This window comes from Delphinapterus leucas, chromosome 11, assembly GCF_059928025.1.
Source record: "Delphinapterus leucas isolate spDelLeu-1000000601 "Yukka" chromosome 11, BTC_Dleu_Yukka2, whole genome shotgun sequence".
Taxonomy (NCBI): domain Eukaryota; kingdom Metazoa; phylum Chordata; class Mammalia; order Artiodactyla; family Monodontidae; genus Delphinapterus; species Delphinapterus leucas.
In genome coordinates, this window is record NC_143139.1 from 41,049,030 (window position 1) to 41,072,076 (window position 23,047).

The 23,047-nt window shown below is 44.0% G+C and overlaps 1 protein-coding gene and 1 pseudogene across 1 annotated transcript in view; one reads left to right on the top strand and one right to left on the bottom strand.

Moving 5' to 3' along the window:
- SLC4A8 (solute carrier family 4 member 8) overlaps window positions 1-23,047 on the top strand; it is an 81,593-nt gene that overhangs the window by 4,897 nt on the left and 53,649 nt on the right. The window contains exons 2-5 of the mRNA XM_022572132.3: window positions 12,252-12,333; window positions 19,927-20,073; window positions 20,585-20,720; window positions 22,339-22,499. Of these exons, the coding sequence (XP_022427840.1) occupies window positions 12,252-12,333; window positions 19,927-20,073; window positions 20,585-20,720; window positions 22,339-22,499 (526 nt within the window). The remainder of the gene's footprint in view (window positions 1-12,251; window positions 12,334-19,926; window positions 20,074-20,584; window positions 20,721-22,338; window positions 22,500-23,047) is intronic.
- On the bottom strand, window positions 6,249-9,985 carry LOC111171389 (THO complex subunit 7 homolog pseudogene; annotated as a pseudogene).

Sequence of the window (23,047 nt, forward strand, 5' to 3'; positions counted from 1 at the left end):
GTGCAAGTGGCGGAGAGGGGAGCAAGTGAATTTGGGCAATTACCAAGGCTTTTATGTGAATCAGGCCGGCTTAGAACGGGAAATTTTGAAGAAATCTTCAGAATAACAAATCCTGGTGAATGGCTGATAACTGGGAAGCTTGGCAGATGGGAAGAGTCACATTTTATGTTTTAAAGTAGACCCGAAAAACTCTCGGAGGCTAGTGCTCAGCGGCCCTGGCACGTGTTTGTGCTCAATAAATATTTGCTGAGTGAACGAATGGCTCTGTAGAGAGCGGATAACTTTTCTGAGGGTCATGGTCAGTTCATGGGAAGCAGTCAGTATGTATTTGCTGAATCTTACTGAACAACAGTATCAACCATAGCAGCTTCTCCTGTTACTGCCTTGCAATGTACAATCCATCCGCCTCCAGCCCCTCCCCATGCACTAGGTGTTCCTTTCCTGTGTGGGAATTGGGGAACATGTGAGCATTCTCTTTATCTGGCATCACCAGCTCTACTGGGGAGCTTCAGTAGGAGAGGTGTGGACTTTCCTGCCAAGCAGAGAATTGAGGCAGGCTGGGGGGACAATTCAGTTTGCAAATTTACTTCCTTCTGAACTTGTGGATAATTGTCTTAGCTCATGGTTTGCCTTGGCAGGGTAGACAGGGGTCTCAGTTAAGCCTGCCACAGTGGTAATCAGGACACAGAAGAGCAATGTGTTCTAAATCTGCTGCTAGGTAACAGCAGGAAATCTGAGATAATGGAGAGGTTGGTTGTTTCCTGTAAGGTAGTAACAAGTTTACTCTGGTTTTGCTAGTTAGAAAGCCATTAATGTATGTATTAGTGTCTATTAGTGACTAATTAGTGTCTATTAGTGTCTATTGCTGCCCTAACAAGTGACCACAAATTTACTGGCTTAAAGCAACACAAATTGATTAGTTTACAGTTCTGTAGTTCAGAAGTTCAGCACAAGTCTCACTGCGCTAAAATCAACGTGTTGGACGGGGCTGTTTCTTTCTGGAGCTTCTAGGGGAGAATCTGTTTCCTTAACTTCTTCAGTTTCGTGAGGCTGCCTGCATTCCTTGGCTTGCAGTTCCCTTTCTTCACAGTCAAAACCAGCAACACAGCATCTCTCAGACCCTGCTTTTGTCATCAAACCTCGTTCTCCAGCTGCACTCTTCTGCCTCCCTCTTCCACTTTTAGGGATCCTTGTGATTACATAGATCCCACTGGATAATCCAGATAATGTCCTTATTTTAAGGTCCACTGATTAGCAACCCTGTTTCCATCTGCAACCTTAATTCCCCATTGCCGTGTAAGGTAACGCATTCATAGGTTCCAGGGATTACGATGTGCAAGTCCTTTGGGGGCCATTATTCTGCCAACCACGATGTGCTAGCTAGTAAGTTGTATGGAACAGGAGTGACTCCAAGTGGGGTTCAATAAAAAAGTCACTGAGAAACCAGAGCCACTTTGGAATTTTAGGCCCCTAGCAGGCTGCTGAAGTGTCAGAATAGGAAGCTCATGGGTGTTCAGGAGCTCACGGCCACTGAGAGGGGGTCTAGAACAGCTGCATACATCCTCATGGAACCCCTTTTTCTTGCTATAGGTTGTCTGCATTCATTGAGGAAGTCAGATTGAGGGTATTAGAGAGTTGGGGATCTTTGGGTCAGATTCAGTGATGGGCTCTACAGGGGGTGAGAATTCATGGGCTTTCTGGATTAAGAGGGAGTTGGAAGTGAATAAGGAGATGGAGAAGTATTGGAATTCTGGGCAGTAAAGGCAGTGGGAAGTACAAGAAGGTAATAATATGACGATCTTGAGCTGTTTTCACTGTGGACATTAATCCATGATTAGGTGACCAGAGCTCACTAAAATGACCAGGTTCTTTGCTTTTGGCAATGTTAGTGTATGATGTTAATGCATTGTAGTATATAATGTTAATACAGAGAGACTTGAGTTGACGTTCCTCCTATCTCACTTAACTCTTGTGAGATCTTACTTAGCCTTGATTTAGGACTGTTGTGCGGATTAAGTGAGGTAAGATGTGTAAAGCACAATGCTAGGTATACAGTAAGTGCTCAGTAAATATTTGTTCCCAGTACTAATTGTGGTGACTCAGTTTGTTGATTAGAAACCCTGGAAGTCACTTCTGTATTTGTTGATTTAAAATAATTGTGTATCAGAACTCAATAAATACTGGTTGTTGTTGGGTGGGTGGGGTAGGAGGGTGTTACCTGAAACCATTGGATAAAAGATGAAAGCGGGGGACTTCCCTCGTGGCGCAGTGGTTAAGAACCCGCCTGCCAGTGCAGGGGACACGGGTTCGAGCCCTGGTCCGGGAAGATCCCACATGCCGCAGAGCAACTAAGCCCGTGTGCCACAACTACTGAAGCCCGCACACCTAGAGCCCGTGCTCCGCAACAAGAGAAGCCACTGCAATGAGAAGCCCGTGCACCTCAACGGAGAGTAGCCCCTGCTCACCGCAACTAGACAAAGCCCGTGCGCAGTAACAAAGACCCAACGCAGCCAAAAAAAAAAAATTAATTAATTAATTAAAGAAAAAAGATGAAAGGGGCTTTGGAGGTGAAAGAGTCGAGACTGATTGCAGGAAGGGAGGCTGAGCTGAGTCTGGCAGTACTACCACCCTGCAGGTTCAGAGTGGAGCCGCAGCGAGGGGTCAGGGAGAGGGCTCAAGGTGGGCTCCACTGCCTGCTGCTTCTCCCTCGCCTGCAGCCTCTGTGTCTGCTTCAAGGATCTGGGGCCATTATGTAAGACTCAGCCCCACCAGTGCCTTTTAACTTGTCCATTAACTGTAAGTGAGAATCTGGTCTGCTACTCAGCTATAATTCATTCATTTGTCAAGGCTTATAACAGTGCTTTCCTTCTCATGATGTGCCTTGCAATTTCGATGTTTTCATGTGTATTTAACCCTCTGAGTTCTTTTTATCCTACTTAGTCCTTCCGGTAGGCACCCAAGTCAATACACATTTACATAGTGGGTCATTCTCATGAGCCAGTAAGACATACAGAAACAGGGTCTTTTCTCTAGTTCATCCTTCTTTCCCTTTCTCTTTCCCTCCCTCCCTCCTTTCCTTTTTCTCCTAAACTTATACAGTGTGGTTCTTATGATTCTAATATTTTCTGAGTCACAAGCTCCCCTGAGAATCTGATGAAAGTTATGGACCCTCTCCCAAGAAAAATGCACCCTCACACATAATCCTCTGAAGCCCATTCATAGGAACCCTGGAAATCCATGGTTAAGAAATCCTCTCAGCCATAAATAATGACGGGATCAGAGGAAGTAATAATCAACTGGTGAGGACTCTGCAGCGAGCACAGACCAATGAGACTTGATGTTCCTTTCTTTTCATTTTTTATGATTTTAAGCAAACTTTAATATATTTGCACATCCAGAGCCTGTGCTCCGCGACGGGAGAGGCCACAACAGTGAGAGGCCCGCGTACCACAAAAAAAAAAAAAAAAAAAATGGAGTCAGTCCTCTCAAGCCCTGCCACTGCTTTATCAACTAAGTTCATGTAATATTCTAAATCCTTTGTTGTCATTTCAGCAATCTTCATAGCATCTTCACCAGGAGTAGATTCCATCTCAAGAAACCACTTTCTTTGCTCATCCATAAGAAGCAACTCTTCATCTGTTCAAGTTTCATGGTGAGATTGCAGCAATTCAGTCCCATCTTCAGGATCCACTTCTAATTCTAGTTCTCTTGCTATTTCCACCACATCTGCAGTTACTTCCTCCTCTGAAGTCTTGAACCCCTCAAAATCATCCGTGAGGGTTGGAATCATCTTCCTCCCAACTCCTGTTAATGTTGCTATTTTGACCTCTACCCAAGAATCAAGAATTTTCTTAATGGCATCCAGAATGGTGAATCCTTTCCAGAAGGTTTTCTATTTACTTTGCCCCTGCCCATCAGAGGATTCACTATCTATGGCAGCTACAGTCTTATCAAATCTATTTCTTAAATAATAAGACTTGAAATTCAAAATGACTCCTTGATCCATGGGCTGCAGAATGGATGTTGTGTTAGCAGGCATGAAAACAACATGAATCTCATTGTACATCTCCATTAGAGCTCTCGGGTGACCCGGGGCGTTGTCAATGAGCAGTAATATTTTGAAAGGAATCTTTCTGAGCAGTAGATCTCAACAGTGGGCTTAAAATAGCAGTAAACCATGCTGTCAACGTATGTGCCGTCATCCAGGCTTTGTTGTTTCATTGACAGAACACAGGCAGAATAGACTTAGCATAATTCTGAAGGGCCCTAGGATTTTGGGGATGGCAAATGAGCATTGGCTTCAACTTAAAGTCACCAGCTTCATTAGCCCTTAACAAGAGTCAGCCTGTCCTTTGCAGCTTTGAAGCCAGGCACTGACTTCTCCTCTCTAGCTATGAGAGTCCTAGATGGCATCTTCTTCCAACAGAAGGCTGTTTTGTCTACACTGAAAATCTGTTCTTTAGTGTAGCCACCTTCATCGATTATCTGAGATAGCTAGATCTTCTGGATAACTTGCTGCAGCTTCTGTATCAGCACTTGCTGCTTCTCCTTGCACATTTATGTTATAGACACGGCTTCTTTCCTTAAACCTCATGAACCAAGCCCTGCTAGCTTCAAACTTTTCTTCTGCAGCTTCTTCACCTCTCTCAGCTTTCATAGAATTGAAGAGAGTTAGGACATTGCTCTGGATTACATTTTGGCTTAAGGGAATGTCGTGACTAGTTTGATCTCCTGTCCAGAACACTGAAAGTTTCTCCACATCACAGTAAGGCTGTTTTGCTTTCTTATCATTCGTGTGTTCACTGGAGTAGCACTTTTAATTTCCTTCAAGAACTTTTCCTTTGCATTCACAATTTGGCTAACTGTTTGGTGTAAGAGGCCTAGCTTTTGGCATATCTCGGCTTTCAACATGCCTTCCTCACTAAGCTTAATCGTTTCTGGCTTTTGACTTAAAGTGAGAGACGTATAACTCTTCCTTTCACTTGAACACTTAGAGGCCATTGTAGGGTTATTAACTGGCCTAATTTCAGTATCGTTGTGTCTCAGGAAATACGGAGGCCTGAAGAGAGGGAGAGAGATGGGGAACTGCTCGTCAGAGCACAGACAACATTTATCGATTAAGTTTGCTGTCTTAAATGGGCATGGTATGTGGTGCCCCAGAACAATTACAATAGTAGTATCAAAGATCACTGATCACAGATCACCATAACAATATAATAATAATGAAAAAGTCTGAAGTATTGCAAATTACCAAAATGTGACACAGAGACATGAAGGGAGCAAATGATGTTGGAAAATGGTGCCAATAGTCTTGCTTCATGCAGGGTTGCCACAGACCTTCAATTTGTAAAAAATACAATATCTGTGAAGTGCAATAAAATGATGTACTCCTGTATTATTATTTTACTTAAAAATTGACAGTAATTCTTTAATATAATCATATGCCCATCCAGTTGATTAAATTTCTGTTAGCACCTTATAGTTTTTTTAAATAGTTGGCTTATTTGAACCAGGATCCAATCAAGGGCCACACATTCACATTCAAGCCTGACCTTTCAAATGCTGTGGCTGATGGTGTTTGACAATGGCTCTGTTTTCTTTGGCAGGACAAAGAAAGTGGATGAACATTTATTCAGTGACTTTAGACTGTGATTAACCAGTCTAAACTAGGGAAACAAACAACAAGTTGATTTTCAACCTGAATATTTTAGATGATTGACCTTACTCTTTATATTTTGCTTTTATAGTCTTAGAGTCAAGAAATCAGTCATCCCTCCCTCCGCACCACAGCCCCGCTCCAGATTCCTGCTGTGTTCCATGCTGTGTGAGGTGTCTGTGGACAGTACTAAGCATTGTAATTAATTGGTCCCTGCCCTCCAGATATTACAAACCTGTGGGGAAGCCAACATGAAAAATTACTCGTATATACGTACATAGGTATACATATATGTGAAGTTTTATGAGGAAATATATGATCATATGAGAAAGAGTTAAAAAAACTAATAAATATTTACTCATCAAAATGTATTGGATACCCACCACATGCTGGACATTGTACTAGGTGCTAGGTACATAGTGGTGAACATAAGACACAGTACCTACCCTCCTGTAACTTATAGGAGCACAGGCTACTGACAGTGGTAAGCTACTGTATTAGGCTCTGGGAGAACAAAAAGATGAAAATATGTGACTCCTGCTGTCAGGAAATTCACAGATAACAAATAAGTCTAAAATAAAGGTAAGTTTTTTCCACCTAAAAGTTATTCTTTAGAAAGGACTTGACTTATTTTATGAGAGTCTTTACAACTTAGCTGGAAGTGAAACAGACATGCTCTGGGAGATTGACTCAAAGCATCTATGGTAATGAGGAAAACATTGATGTTAAAGATGTATCTGAAGATTTTGAATAACATTACTTTATAAAATGTGAGAAAAGTAGTATTTCTAAGTTACCCTATTATTTTATGTATCTGTAATCGTTTGTAAATATTTCAGTATGAATACTAAAAGATAAGGATTCTTTAAAAAAATAAGCATAGTACCACCTAAAGAGAAAATAATTTCTTTAATATCATAAAAGATAAAAATTTCTGATTCTCAAATGTCATAACTTTAAAAATTATTTTATAAATAACTAAAAATTATTTTAGTTAGTTTAAATCAGTATTCAAATTAAGTCCACATACTGAGATTGGTTTGTTGTCTCTTTTAACCTATTGGTTTTGCCTTCCTCTCTCTCTTTCTCTTCTTGCAATTATTTATTTTTAAAAAGGTGGTGGGGAGAGGATTTGTTCTATAGCTATAGTTTTCCACAGTCTGGATTTTACTGATTGTACTCCTGTGGTATTTTTTTCCCACTAAACTCTGTTTCTTTGTATTTTCGGTAAATTGGTATTTGGATTTAGAGTCTTGATCAGATTCAGGGACAATTTATTTGGTGAGATTACTTCATGCGTGGTGATAAGGTCTCCCATTAGGAGGCACACAGTGTCTGGTTGTCTCTCTTTTTGTGATATTAGTGGCCTTGAAAATCAACGCAGTCCATTAGGGATTGCAAAATGGCGATGTTCTAATTCTAACATTCCTTCTTCATTTATTGTTTTCTACAATAAGAAACTTCTCTCATCTACTCTATGGTACCACTCTATGGTACAATTTAAATAGGAAAGTCGGGATAAATTTTTACCATTTTGCAAAATAATGAGTTGGTTTGCTAGTATTATCCTCCAATGTTGACCAATTAGCTAATTTTTAAAGTGACATGGTGAACTCATGGATTTAAACATATTTGATATATTCAATCTGTTACAGTTATTACCCTTACTGATGTTCAAATTGTCCTGTTTTTGGCAAGGGACCTCTCTAAGTTGGATCCTGAGCCCTTTTGACACAACCCTCGTTGTCTTTGAATGTCTTTTAAGAGAAAATGGCATTTTAAGAGACCACAATCTAGGTGCTAATGATACTTATTACTATTGGCTGATCATTTTTTCTAGGCCTTTAGTCTGGACGGAGCTAGGAAATATAAATTTACAAATTTTAAAGCATTTAAAGATATATCATTGTTGATACTTCCAGTGCTTCCAATTCAAATTCAGGACTATGTGTCCTGCAACCGTATCTGCTTTCACACCTTCTGAGAACCCCAGGTCTCAACCACACTGAGAGTGCCAGAAAGTTCACATAATCACTCATTTATTTTATCTCACAGTATACAACAGTCTCAGAAAAATAACACCAACACTGCAACCAACAATATGACAACTAAAAAGCAGTTTAAGATCTTTTCAAATTCTTTTTGTCCTTAGGATATATGTCACTAAGAACGTTCAGTCAGTTATAACTTTATGGTATAAAGTTACTTGGAATAGTTATGCCATCAGTTTGGCACTTATTTTCATTTTGTTTTTGATTTGTGGGAATTGCTTTTTAAAATGTAAAATTTTGGGTTTTTTAAAATTAATGAATTTTGTTTTAAAATTATGTAAAAAATGTGCAAAATAAGTTATCTTCAAAGAAATTTAGTTTCTATCCTTATCTTCTTTACCCCATTCCCTCCCTCCTCTGTAGGTAACTATTTAAAAACATCTTTTACGGCTCGCTCATTCTTCCTATGTATGTTTTTAAGTGTAAGCAGATGTTTTTGTTCCAACACCCTTTCTTAGATAAAAGTTAGCAAATTAAACAGTTTCCTCCACCTTGCTTTTTATTTAGCTTTTAAATTTATTTATTTATTTATTGTTTTGCGGTACACGGGCCTCTGCACTGCCGCGGCCTCTCCTGTTGCAGAGCACAGGCTCCGGACGCACAGGCCCAGGGCCATGGCTCACGGGCCCAGCCGCTCCATGGCATGTGGGATCTTCCCGGACCGGGGCACGAACCCGCGTCCCCTGCATCGGCAGGCAGACTCCCAACCACTGTGCCCCCAGGGAAGCCCCATCTTTTTTATTCTTTTAAAGATACGAGTTTGTATTAAAATTACAAAAATGTAACATTATTAAGGTATGATTCATGCAAAGTGCCATGTTTCTGAACTAAAATAAATGGATAAGAATGGAACCTAAAGAAGTATTAGACATGTAATTCAATACTTAAGACAATTACAAGTGATTCAGATTTAGTTTAATTTTTAAAAAAGATCATGAAATCCTTTTTGCAAGACTCTTGAAAATGACTCCTACAGAACAAAACGATAGAGAGAAAACATTTCAACAAAACATTTAACAACCACATTGCTCAAGTATTAAGGACAGAGATCTAGAAAGTAATACGTATTGATTTACTTTTCATCTTGTAATTACCTCTGCTATCAGTGCTTCTTACTATCATGGAAACTCTCCCACAATAAGTGTACATTTTGTACTTAATTTCACAAGGTCACAGCCCTCCTGAGAGCCTATTCATGGGCTTCATTTTCAAAAGTGGTAACGATTTCCAGAAATTGACTCATTTTCTCATATACATCCTAGAAATGCCACCTTCTCACTATCTTCCACTTATTTTGTGACCAAAAACTACCTAGAATACCAACAAGCACTAACATATCTGGCTTGAAAACATTTTATTAAACATTTTTGGATGTTGCTTCCTATCTTTTAAGTATAAAAAAGGCATTTCAATAAAAACAAATATATAATGAAGTCATGTTCCTTTGTGTGAAGAAATATGAATGAACTGTGCATTAATAGTTAAAAGCAAAGTAGTTCACTGCCAAAACTTTAAATGTCTCAAGAGCACAACAAATTCTGAACACACTAAGATAATGTTGCTACTTCAATATTCTTGGGAATGGTGAGTGGTTAGTTGGTCTATGGTTTAGGATCAGTTTCCATGCTTGTTTCTTGAGCTGCTTCTACCTTTGAGGGCTTTTCATGATTTTCCAGTGTTTGATTAAGCTCATGGAGGACAGTAAGAAGAACGAAAAACTGTTTCTTTCTCAATTCCAGCGTATCTTCAACACTTTCTTTAATATGTGAAAGATGCTCTAATTCTTTACGCAGAGCCTCTAGCTCCTTTAATGTCTCACACCTGTCTGGATAATGGTGGATCACTTTTACCAATGCATCATATTCTTGGTGATTTCTTCGTATTCGTTTTGCTTGAAGAATTTGCCTTTTGCACTCAGCAATTTTTTCACGTGCTTCAGCAATGCTACATTCTATTTCTTTGTAAGTTTTTTCATAATTTTCCGTTTCTCTGAGATTCATATCATATACCAGCAAAGTTTTGCGCATTGAAAATTCACATTGGGACAGCGTGATCAGCATACGTTGGTACTGGCTGTATTCCTCTTCCTGGGATCCAGAGTAGCACCATTTAATGAAACTTTTCACTAGCAGATTAATTCTCCGATCATCTCCAGCGCCATCTCCATCAATTAGGAGACGCTTCCGTATGATTTCGTCGTCAGTCACGGACCCCATGGCGTGGGCGGCGGCGGCGGCGAAAGCTGAGGCGGCAGTTGGCGGCGGTTGGCGGCGACGGAAGTCGAACTCCCACAATGCAGCCGGGTAAACAGCTATGGAGGCGGCGGCGCCTGCGGCCGTCCGCTCGGCAGCCGCCGCCGCCGCCGCCGCCGCCGCCGCCGCCGCCGCCGCCGCCGCCGCCGCCGCCGCCGCCGCCGCCGCCGCCGCCGCCGGCTCTGCGCTCCCCGAACTCCCCAGGGGGCGGCCGCTCCACCTTGCTTTTCAAACTTAATATTATATCTTGGAGATTATTCCATGGTAGTAATAATACATAATTTAAAATATGCCTATAAAACTAAATTCATAAATAAAATACTGTAAATTGACATTTGACTATTTTATCTACTTCCCTAAAAGTTTGGCCTCGAAAACTGTTCTTGAATCTTTTCATTGGGAAAATGGATTGCTTGATGTTCAGGGTTGCCTTATTTGGGAGCATAGGTGGGCAACTATAAAACAGTACAATTGGAACCGGAAGTTGGAAATTTGAGCAGGCTCTACAAGGATGGTGAGGATTTGGGTGTGCTGGAGAGTTGGGGAAGGACCTGCTAGATGACCAGACAGTGTGGAATGTGTATGGTGCCTACGGGATCAGAGAGCCTGGCTAGAGCTGCAGGTTTGGTAAAGGAAATTGATTGTCAGGGAAATAATTATTTGAAATAATTCAGGATCTGGTGAGGGTCTTGATAGGGTAGATGCCATTATCTTTGTTCTTTTAACAAAGATTTATTGAGCACCTACTTTGTGAAAAGTCTGCAGGGTGCTGGGGAAACGGGAAGAAAGATATGGTCCCTCCTTTAAGGAGCAGAGACATTTCATTACTAAGGAGAAATACAGTGTGCTGTGGGGGCATACTAATGGGAGGTAGTCAGGGAAGGCTTCTAAGGAAGTGCATTTAGGCTGAGATCTATGGGATGATGAATAAGTGTTAGCTGCTGGTGATGGACGTGGGAGTAGCAGGGAGAGGGTGATAGTTCTAGGCCGGGGGGCAGCCCTCAGGGAAGAAAATGAGTGTGGTTCCATAACTGAAAAAATGTCCTCTATGTTTGAAAGGGCTGGACAGTGGAGGATAGAGAGGATCAGAGATGAGAGTGAATTCGAGAGAAATTGCAAATGAGGACTTGATAAGAAAAAGGAACTGTTTCCTGGAAGGCATATGATAGGCACTCAATACGTGGAATGGATGAATAAATAAGCTTGAGATTTCAAATGTGGACTAAGAAGTGATGGAGTCATGGGTAGGAGTAAATAAATGGGCACAGGGTACTAGTTTGGAAGGCAGATTAGTTGGGTTTTAGACACATGGATCTTGAGGCGTGACATTCTGGCGGTTTGTCAAATACCAATCCTCACAGCTTCAGGCTCCTGTTGAAATTGTAAGGCTCAAGTGTGGGAAACAAAAGATAGAGTGCTTTTCCTTGGGAATTATGGTTAGAAGAAGGAGATGAGACTTAGGATGGGACAGAGGAGAAGGGTGGAGAATTTCAAGGACAGAGTGGTAAACAGAGGTCAAGGACACCAGCTTGTACCAAATGAGACAATCTGGTTGACACCACTTGCAAAATGCCAACATGTTATACAGACATATGGGTGGAGTGGGGAGGGGTGGGAAAGGCACGGGATCTGCAGTCACAAGACCTGGACTCAGTCCTCGCTCTGCCTTTTACCATATTTCTGACCTTGGGCAGTAATTACTTAAAGTTTTCTGAGTATCGGGCTGCTTATTTATGAAATGAGAAAGAATGGCTGCCATGTTTGCATCTCAGAGATATTGTGAGATTGAAATTAAAAATATCTGTAAACTTGGGCTTCCCTGGTGGCGCAGTGGTTGAGAGTCCGCCTGCCGATGCAGGGGACATGGGTTCGTGCCCCCGTCCGGGAAGATCCCGCATGCCGCGGAGCGGCTGGGCCCGTGAGCCATGGCCGCTGGGCCTGCGCGTCTGGAGCCTGTGCTCCGCAACAGGAGAGGCCACAACAGTGAGAGGCCCGCGTACCGCAAAAAAAAAAAAAAAAAAAAAGTAAAAATATCTGTAAACCATTGGGTTTTCCCCCTCAGTGTTGCATAAAGGGTGTGGCATACACACGGTACTTGAGTGAGTGTTTGTTTGTTTTTTTGGGGGGGCCGCGCAGCATGCGGGATCTTAGTTCCCCGACCAGGGGTCGAACCCATGCACCCTGCAGTGGAAGCGTGGAACCCTAACCACTGGATCGCCAGGGAATTCACTTGAATGAGTGTTTGAATGAATGTAGGGGTATTACTGTGGCTACTAATTTATGTTTCAACAGAGACCAGATGAAGAAGCTGTGGTGGATCAGGGTGGGACCAGTACAATTCTCAACATCCACTATGAGAAAGAAGAGTTGGAAGGTAAGCACTGCTGTTCTATGTACCGAGGGAAATCAGCGAAAGGCAGCCTGGTGTGGGAGGAGCAGCTTTGCCATCAGGAGACCTGGGTTGGAGTCCTAACTCTTCTTCACTAGCTGTGAGACCTTGGGAAAAAAATCACTTAATTTCACTTAGCCTCATTTTCCTCATATGTTAAATAAAAATAGGGATGATAATACCTGTCTCACTGTTAGGCTCTAGTAGACAGACAGCTTGTGAGACAGTACTTTCAGCACAGTAAAGTCCAATATAAATATTAATAAATGACCTATTCCTTGAGAATGTGAAACACTCAGATCAGTTTATTGATTCTTGACAACTGCTTGGAAATATAGATACAAATTTATACAAAAGAAAATAAAATACAAATAGTTTTAAAAACTCAGTTTGGCCATAAAACCCCGTTTTTACCCCATTTCCAATGTATGCTCTTCCCATTCTAACAATACCCATTTCTGCCTGGTGTTTTCATCTAAACAAGAAAAGGGAAAACACACACGCATATAACATATTTGGTGAGAGTTCACAGCATAGAGTTGTATAAAAACCCACTGAAGTAGAAGGGAAGGAAGAGGCCTTTTAATTGACCTGCTCTATCTAGTTTATCTTATCAAGGCTCTTCTTCCTTTCTCTCCTCTCCCACCCCCACTCCCCCCATGACCCTTTTGTGCTGTGCTTCTGCTTTCCTTTTTCCCACGGAGCCTAGTTTCCTGATAGTGATGGCAAGGCTCAGTTTTATTAAAGAAAGGCTCGCGTCCTCTGTAGCTTGAACGAGAACCCACATTTGGCTCAGAAGCCTTTGTGCGATCTCTGTAGCATCTCCTGCAGCATTGAAGGCTATGATGCAGTAACTTTCTAATGACTGAGACAGCACGTGAAGTGTTCTCTCTGTACTGCTTGTTCCTGTGCTGGTTTTTTTTTTTTTTTCCATCAAAGTTGTACAGTCCCCAGAGAAAACTTGTCCTTTGGATGGGAGAGCCAAAGCTGTAGAGGCTGACTCATCCTCTGGGTCTGTTACCATGAGAACTTATGTGGGTGGCTCTGTGGAGGTCAGTGGAGTTCAGACATAATCAAGGTCGAGCTTTCGAAGTTGTTTTGACCAGATGGAAGAGGAGCCAGTGTGGGTTTCAGCAGTTGGGAGAAAGGGGAAGAAGGAAGGGTGTGGAGGTGGGAGGCTAACATTTGTTGAATGACCCTTGTGTGACAGGCGTTTGATTAGGCACTTTGCACAAGTCGTCTTTTTAATCTTCACAGCAGCCCAGGCAGGTAGACATCATCCCTATCTTACGTGATGGGGAAACTGCTCAGGGTCATCTAGCCTAACAGCAGGTGAGGCTGGGATGGAATTCTGCTCTTTCCACTCTACCACACTGCCTGCAAGGGAGGACGGTACCCAGCGTTAACCACCTAACCTCAGCTTCTTGCTCCATCATATGAACATTTTTATGTGTTGCCCCACCCCTCCTTCTGCCCTGATAATCCTATTGCCTCCCTACTGTCTCACTGTACCGTGGGGGTACTTTTACTTTTAGTTTAGTTGTCTGGGCCCACTAGACCTTTGCCCTCAGCAAAGAGGTAACCATTTATGAACACTCTTATCTACTTGGGAGTAGAATAATAAGACTGGGCAAACACTCTTGGATCCCGAGGACTGGGTTGCATCACAGAGGTCAGCTGAGTAATTGGCAGTAGGAGCGTCTTCTCAATATGACATCATCTATTCCTTACGTGGTATCCATTTTCCTGTAAAAGAAGGCCATCTGTGATGATGGCATTGCTGGGGGAAAACAGTCCTTTATACGTAGACCTTTTGGAAAACTAGAATCTTATTTATGTTATAGCACTTAAAAAAAAAAAAAGCACTACAGGCAACGGAGGACATACAGTGCCCACGCCTCGGGCCTGATGTAGTTCTCAAGTAGCTCTGGAGAGGAGAAGAGGAAGTTGGGATTTGCTGGAGGATCGGCTATGCTGTGGGCCCCGCCCTCAGTGAGGCTGCACTCAGGGAAGTGCTGTCTCTTGAAGGCATGGAATAAAATCAGTCCCACTCTGATGGAAGACAAGTAAATTCTTCCAACTGTGTTCTAATCTGCCATGTGTGCCATGATACACGGTTCTGCGGCTGCAGATAAAGCTCTGGGTCTTCCTTCCCCTTTGTTCTATACCCTCTACACCACGTGACATAAACCACTTTGAGAACTACTTCTGAGATGTAGTCTCTGGACATTGTTAGAGACTTGTAAACGTGGTTTTTTTTTGCAAAAATTAACTCCATCAGCAGGAGAAGGTGCATCAAACCGTAACATCTCTTTTTTTATATACATGGGAAGAGTCAAAAGCAAACAGTAGGACAGATTTCCGAAGAGAAACTCACAAAGAGCAATAGTCCATGATTGCTTCAGTGGACTCTCCCAGTCCCAGAAGAACACCGAGCAGTGGCTTTAATTAGAGGAATGGCTTTTTCCGTCTTTTCTGGCAGGTCATTATTCCTGATTAACTACTAGACTAACGAATCCTAGAGTAAGTTTGGTACCTTCTAATAAGTTTTCAACAGAGGTAAGAGCCATTTGGCCTTAGTTATAAGTTGAAAAAAAAAGGCTTGCATGTGCTCCACATGTTAGACTCCCCCCACGGTTACTGACTTTGTGTCAACTTGAAGTCCAGGGGTTGGGACACCCGTCTGTCCGTGTGAGCTAGCGAGCTCTGTGCGCATGCTTGATAAACAGTGTGCTCGGAATGTACTCCGCCTCGGAAGGCCCAGGTTCCATCTGCAGGGTGGGCTCCCCCTGTGATATCTGTCCTGCTCTGCAAGGTTCCATCCCAGTTCACTAAGGATTGCTCTCTGTACGTGTGTGCATACTTATTTAAAAAATAAATTCTAAAATTACATCTTCTAATAAGTTTTTACTAAATGAATACTTGTATTTGCACACAGTCCCCAGAGAGTAGGTTTGACAATAGCTGGAAAAAAGACTGGAAAGAAGGCAGAATTTAGGTGAGTAGGTAGGTAGATGAGGGGGATGAAGACTGTGTGGGTAGGAGAGCAGTTGAAAGGCCAGCAAAGAGACCACAGGATTGGTTTAGTAAAGTCATTGGGCTGCAGAATCCCGTTAGATGGACTGGATTTTATTGGTGCTGGATTCATTTCCCAGTGTCTATTTGTTTGTCTCCTTTTTTGATTTCACTCAGAATATCCAAGTCCCTGCTTCCGAGTCTCCAGCCTAGAAACTGATGCCTAGTTTTCTGATAACCACTCGGTCATTCTTAGCTCTGTGTCCTGCTGGGGCTTGTTTTCATTTTTGCCTGTCTCTCTGGTGTTTTCAAAAGGCAGGTGCTGTGGTTGGCTAATGTTTGTGGGAACTGATTGGACCAAAAAAATTTCTTAGAGAAGGAAAAGTCTTCCTTGGTAACTCTTTCCAAAAGTCCCCTTATCCAGGAACTCTTCCTGGAATAAGCTCTCCATCCTCAGGCTGGCTAGGACCTTCTCAATCATCCCACGCCCTGGTGAGTATTTCATCCACTCGAAACACATTCACTTTGGTTACATGTTCCTGTTGTGACCCCTTTCAGATCAGAGGCCTTCTTAGTTCAGGTTGTGTACTGCTGGGGGGATCCTAAGGGGTTATGTTCCTGCTGGAGGCACCTAGGAGGTATTCCATTTTCTGGATATCTGTGGAGTAATGACCACATGGAAGATGCCGTGCTTTGTTATGTCAGGGAATCTAGGAGGAAGAAGGTCTGACCTGGGACTTTGAGGAGCTTGTCGATGAATAGCGGGAGAAAGACTGATAGATGCCTAACTTTAATGCAAGGCATAAGATAAGTTCATAAGAGAATGCTAGCCAAGGACTCAGGGTTGGCAGGAAGGAGGCAGCACCTCTGATCAGGGGGATCAGCAAGAATACCAGGAAGGAAGGTGCATTTGCAATGAATCTTGAAGGAGTGAGGCAAGTCAGCGTCCGGAAAGCATTGGTACATCTGTGGAAGAGCAGTTTGGTTTAGGTGGAGGAGAGTGTGAGGTGAGGGTGGGAGCGTCAGCTGAGGCCATGAGGAGGAGACGGAGTAAAAACCAGGCTGTGGGGCTTCCCTGGTGGCGCAGTGGTTTGAGAGCCCGCCTGCCGATGCAGGGGACGTGGGTTTGAGCCCTGGTCTGGGAAGATCCCACATGCCGCGGAGCGGCTGGGCCCATGCACCACAACTACTGAGCCTGTGCTCTAGAGCACATGAGCCACAACTACTGAGCCCGCGTGCCACAACTACGGAAGCCCGCGTGCCTAGAGCCCGTGCTCCGCAGCCCGAGAGGCCACCGCAATGAGAAGCCCGCGCACCGCAACTAAGAGTAGCTCCCGCTTACTGCAACTAGAGAAAGCCCGCGAGCAGCAGTGAAGACCCAGTGCAGCCAAAAATAAATAAATAAAATAAAAAAATTTATTAAAAAAACACCAGGCTGTTCTGGTGTTGTTGGTATAGATGCAGAAGGTGTACATCTCTAGATTTTTTCCCCCCAGAACATTTATTTGGTGTGAGCATGTGTGGGATTTCCACTTTGATCTCTCTTGAGATGATCACTCAGTTCTTTTAGAGAGCTTTCCCTTTGTTTCCCTGTTGAATGTATAATTTGTTCTAGAGGAAGAAAAAACTAGAAAGGAGGCTGGGGCCCGAGCATGCTGGAGCATGAAGGGTCCCGACTGTAAGAGTGAGCCGTGATCAGAGCAGTGCTTCCGGAGGATTTGTTTGTAGGATCGAATTGGTGGGGGAGGCAGGAAGGAGGCCCCTGCTGTTGTCAAAGTGGGAGGAGAGAAAGACTTGACAGCTCTAACCTATGGGATGGAGTGCTGAGGGGCAAGGTGGAAATCCAAGGTAATGCTGAGATTTCAAGCCTGGAAAGTTGAGAGAATGCCATGAACAGAAACATAGAAGAAGTGACTATGAGTCTGATTTCAGATGGAGGATGGTGAGTTTGCTTTGGAACATATTGAGTCACTGGAGATAAAGATTTGGGGATCATTTGCAGAAGTAAACTTTGAAATCAGGAGAGCAAATATCACTAAAAAGAGAGAAGAAAGGGACCAAGGACAGAAACCTGGGGAACCTTCCTTTGGTGGATTGTGGTAAGGCTGGAGAAGCAGTCAGAGGAGTGCAAGTGAGCCAGGGAAGGCCGTGGTACAGGTATGGGAGAAGCCCAGACCACCAGGGGGAGGAAGTAGTCAAGGGATGGGGCTGCTGCCTGGAGCATGGTGGGCTCTCCAGAGAGTCTTTTGAGCTGAACTGAGAGAGACGTAAGATGATAGAGATTTGGTGATTTAGTGGGCTTTGGCGTCCCTGATGAGGGCAGTTTCAGTGGAGAGCGGCCACGTGCAGAGGCTGTGGAACAAGGGGATGGTGAGGAAAGGGAGCTAGGTCGGTACACTGTTCTTGAACATGACTTAATGGAGAAGGGAAGGGGACAGGCAGAGACTTGGGAGAATAGCACTGCACTGGGAACATTTCTTTTTTATTTTTATTTTAAAATATTTATTTATTGAATGAAAGATTCTTTAAATCGTTATAGTGTGCAAAAGTTTCACACACATGATTTCATATAGTCCCATAATAACCCTTTTTTCTCCCTACTCCTATATTGCCTATCCCTCCTCCCCCCACCCCCACCACTGGTAACCACTGGTTTGTTCTCTATATCTGTGAGCCTGCTTCTTTTTTGTTTTATTCACTAGTTCGTTGCATTTTTTAGATTCCACATATAAGCGATATTATAGAGTATTTGTCTTTCTCTGTCTGATTTATTTCACTTAGCATAATGCCCTCCAAGTCCTTCCATGTTGCTGCAAATGGCATTATTTCATTCTTTTTATGGCTGAGTAGTATCCCATGGTATATATGTACCACATCTTCTTCATCCATTCATCGGTTAATGGACACTTAGTTTGCTTCCATATTTTGGCTATTGCAAATAATGCTGCTGTGAACATTGGGGTACATGTATCTTTTCGAATTAGTATTTTTGTGTTTTTCAGATCTATACCCAGGAGTGGAATTGCTGGGTCATATCATATGGTAGGAATATTTCCTTTTTAGGTAAGAGGGACTTGAGAAACCCGTGGAAGGGATGGATGGAAAGGAGAGACTGAGGATAACTGATGAAGTGGGACCCAGTGGGGTGGGAGGCGGTGCTCATTAGCCTGGAAAAGAGGAAAAGCTGGAGGAGGAAAGTGAGCCTGACTGAGAATGGAGGGAGTTCCCAGGACAGGGCCTGTCTTTTCCGTACGATATGAAGCAAGGTCACCTGCTCAGAGGAAGTGTGGGTGCGGTTGTCGATTTGAAGACAGTGACTAAAGACTGTAACAGCTCCGGTGGTGGAAGATGTGCGGGGGCAGCCTGAGATCCAGAGTGTCGAGCAGCAGTAACTGGGCAGAAATGGGGGAAGATCACTGCTCTGTGCATCCAGGTGTAGCATCCCTGCAGCTACTGATTCTGGGCTCCAGGCTCACCAGGAAGACCGGGGAAACCAGGTGGAGGTGAGAGAGGCCTGGAAGTCAGGCACAAAACAAAATAATGTTTATGGATGGAATGAGAGAGTAGGAAGGAGGAACTAGGGAGGAACACTGTGGGATCACTTACTTTCTTGTGTTCCCCTCTTTTTGTAAAATATTTAATATCTCTCCCTCATGCTCCCAGCCGTATGCCCCTTATGATTTGTAACTAGTCTCTCACTGCTATTCTAGATGGTGCAGAAAAAATATAATGGAAACTGATCCTGGAATTTACTGGCTGCTAAAATTGACTCCAGGCATCGTGTTAAGCATTTTACATACATTTCTTATTTGCTTCTCACAAAAATCTTCTGAGTTTAAAGAATAAGCTTCAGTATTCCTTTTTAAAGACAGTCACAGAGGGCTTCCCTGGTGGCGCAGTGGTTGAGGGTCAGCCTGCCGATGCAGGGGACGCGGGTTCGTGCCCCGGTCCGGGAGGATCCCACGTGCCGCGGAGCGGCTGGGCCCGTGAGCCATGGCTGCTGGGCCTGTGCGTCCGGAGCCTGTGCTCCGTGACGGGAGAGGCCACAGCAGTGAGAGGCCCGCGTACCGCAAAAAAAAAAAAAAAAAAAAAAAAGACAGCCACAGAGAGATTAGATAACTTGTTGAGGGTCACATGGCTAGTGAATTTGGACCCGGGCAGGTTGACCTGAGCGCTTAACCACTTTCTCAAATGGAAGCGGCCTCCCTGCCGAGACCTGCTGTAGGTGTCATGGCGCGACTGCATCACGTTTTGTCAATTGCTCAAATCGTTGTAGTAGCAACAACTAGCGTTTGTTTCGGACTCTACAGTTTGCAAATCATGTTCACGCCCATTATTTCCTTTAATCTTAACAACATTCCTGTGAGGTTTGCAGCCACGTACAGGACTGAGACCTTCAACTCCCTCATCTCTACAGCTTCAGTCCTGGAGGTCTTTGAAGTTTTGTCATTACAGCGTTGTGACCAGGCCAAAGGACTGTACTCTTTTTCTTCTCCCCTCTCATGTATACTAGCCTCCTTTTCCTAAAGGAGTTCTCTCCACAGACCTTCTGCTTCTTTTCAGGTCATAGGACTCTGTACGTGGGGGTCCGGATGCCCCTGGGCCGGCAGAGCCATCGGCACCACCGAACCCATGGCCAGAAGCATCGGAGACGAGGGCGGGGCAAGGGAGCCAGCCAGGGGGAGGAAGGCCCTGAGGCCCTGGCCCATGGTAACGCCTCAGGAGGGAGGGCGGGTGGGTGTCCATGCGGGGAGGCCTGGTGAGGCCGAAGGGGTGTGGGATGGACGTGGAGCAGGGGGTGGGCTTGACTCTCTTCCATAGACTTTCCCCAGCTTGCTTCCAGGAAGAAGAAATGCCTCTGAGAATCAAAAGTATCTTCCTGAAAACTTCACAGTTCAGGCCCCCCAAATCAATATCATAGAAGGTGAAATCATTTGCTAGAGAATTAGCCATTCTTTTTGATCAAATTCATCAGATTTCTAGTTTCTCATGGGTTTTCTTCAAATGGTCTTACTTAATAATTTTTTTCCTCCTATGAAACTGCTTCCAAAGAATAGCTTTTTTTCTGGGAATAAAGAAATCTTTTTGACCTGAGTTCAGGATTATCTTCTGTATGTTCCTGAAGTTGTGAGGCCCCCCAGGTGCGCTGAGTGTGGCAGGATGCTATTTCTGTTCTAAGCTGAGGCTGGGAGGAGACCTTTCTCCGTGGCTGATTTTCCAGACACGCCATCTCAGCGTGTTCAGTTCATTCTTGGCACTGAGGAGGATGAAGAGCATGTGCCTCACGAGCTGTTCACAGAACTGGATGAGATCTGCCTGAAAGAGGGAGAAGACGCCGAGTGGAAGGAGACAGCCAGGTGAGGCCTTAAGATCGCCTGGGTCCAGATTCGCTTGGGCAGACAAATGTGTGCCTTTCCGTGAGTGACAGGCCTGCCTGCCTTTTATTTCTTCACGGGAGACATGACGACTGACACGGGGACCGATGTTCTAGGGTCCTCTGTGGGAAGCCTTGATGCTGGCCTCTTGGTCACGTCTGTGGTAATACCTATGTAAGTTGACCTTGAGCCCGGGATTGGTGACGGAAACACAGAACGTTAAGGGGGTCCTCTCTTACTAGCTCCTGGGCTCTTGATATTAAAGGTCTGGCTTATAAGATGCCTGAGGGGGCCGCCTTGGTTTAGACCTAGCCCAGCAGACATAGCGTAGGTCCAGCCTTTTCCTGCGCATGAACCATAGCATCATTTGGGTTTTAATTCACTGGAAATTCCAGAATTTTTGAGACATCCTATTGGACAGTCCAACTTCACAGACACCTTTGGGATTATAGCCAGCCCGACAGTAGACCTCCTTGGATTAGTTGCAGAGTGACTATGCTTGTCTAAGGCCCAACCCCCAGAAGAGCCCTCAGATTGACCAGGGCCATGTCTAGAGCTCCTGCAGTGACTGGCAAGTGAGACTTCTGGGTGATACAAAGCCGGCGTGCCTGAGCCTCGGGGAAGAAGGTAAGGTGGGTAACCAGCGAGGCGTGGCTCCACCTCTCATTGGAACAGCGCTTCCTGGATACCTGCTGTATCCGTGGGTGTGTTTCCTGGGTAGAGAGGATTAAACAGGCCAGTCAGCCTGGTACCAAGCAAGGAGGCAATTAGCCTTGTCATTCTGTCTTTGCCAGCGTCTGAAGGTCGCACAGATAGGCTTTTTATTTTTTTAAATTAATTAATTTATTTATGGCTGTGTTTGGTCTTCACTGCTGCGCGCTGGCCTTCTCTAGTTGTGGCGAGCGAGGGCTGCTCTTCGTTGCGGTGTGAGGACTTCTCACTGCGGTGGCGTCTCTTGTTGCGGAGCACGGGCTCTAGGCGCGCGGGCTTCAGTAGTTGCGGCTTGCGGGCTCTAGAGCACAGGCTCAGTAGTTGTGGCGCACGGGCTTAGTTGCTCCGCGGCATGTGGGATCTTCCCGGACCAGGGCTCGAACCCGTGTCCCCTGCATTGACAGGCGGATTCTTAACCACTGCGGCACCAGGGAAGTCCCAGATAGGCTTTTTAAAAAGATAAATATTATCATTTTATTAATGTGATTTGTCAATGTATCCAGATGATATAGATTAGATCTGTTATTTTTTTAATTGCATAGGCAATGCGTGCTCACTAGAGAAAATTAGAAAATAAAGATAAGCAAAAAGAAGACGAACATTACGTGAAATCCTACCAAGCCAGGGATAATGAGGAATATAACATTTGATGTCTTATACATGTGTGTGTTTGTATTTTAAAATTTTTCTTTAAAGAAAAATGGAATCAGTTTTGCACTGTTTTATAACCTACTTTGTTCACTTACCAGTGTACCCTGAACGTATAGATTAGATTACAGTGTTCAATATGATTATTTGGGTATCTTTCTTTGTGGCTTATGTTAAAAACTCTCTCCTGAAAATTCCTCATTTTCTGTCTTTAACATCTGGTTGTTTGTAATGCTTCCAGGTGGTTGAAGTTTGAAGAAGATGTTGAGGATGGGGGAGAGCGCTGGAGCAAGCCTTACGTCGCAACCCTTTCACTGCACAGTCTCTTTGAGCTAAGGAGCTGCCTTATTAACGGAACGGTCCTTCTCGATATGCATGCAAACAGCATAGAAGAAATCTCAGGTAAGTTTAGGTGAGAGAAAACAGAGGGATGTTTGTGTCAATTAGGAAGAGTGGTGTAGAGGAAAGAAGAAAGTGGCTGTGTGTCCTTGGGCAAGTCACTTACCTTCCCGACCTCAGCGCCCTCAGCTATGGGATGGGTTTCAAGCTAAGAAACTACCCTACCTATTCCACAGGCTTATTATGGGATACAAATGACATGGTGTGAAGTCTTCCATTTGCCTGTTCATTTGGCAAACGTTTATTTTCTATCTATTAATGCTTGATAATGTGCTAGGCACAGGGGAATGAAGATAAGATACAATTTCTGTCCTCAAGGAGCTCCCCTTCTAGTGGGGAACATAGCCATGGGTGCAAGAAAAGAGCTCTCGTTTGGTAATAATTAGAGAAAGGGGCAACTGGGAGTTGTGCCGAGAAAAGGGGTTAGAGTGAAAGAAAGATTTTAAAATATGGCAGCTAGGGAAGACACGTATGAAGTTGAGCCAGAGTACCCCCACTTCTTCAGCAAGACGTGAAGGGGAGATGTCTGATGGAGTTGCCTGGTACAGGTG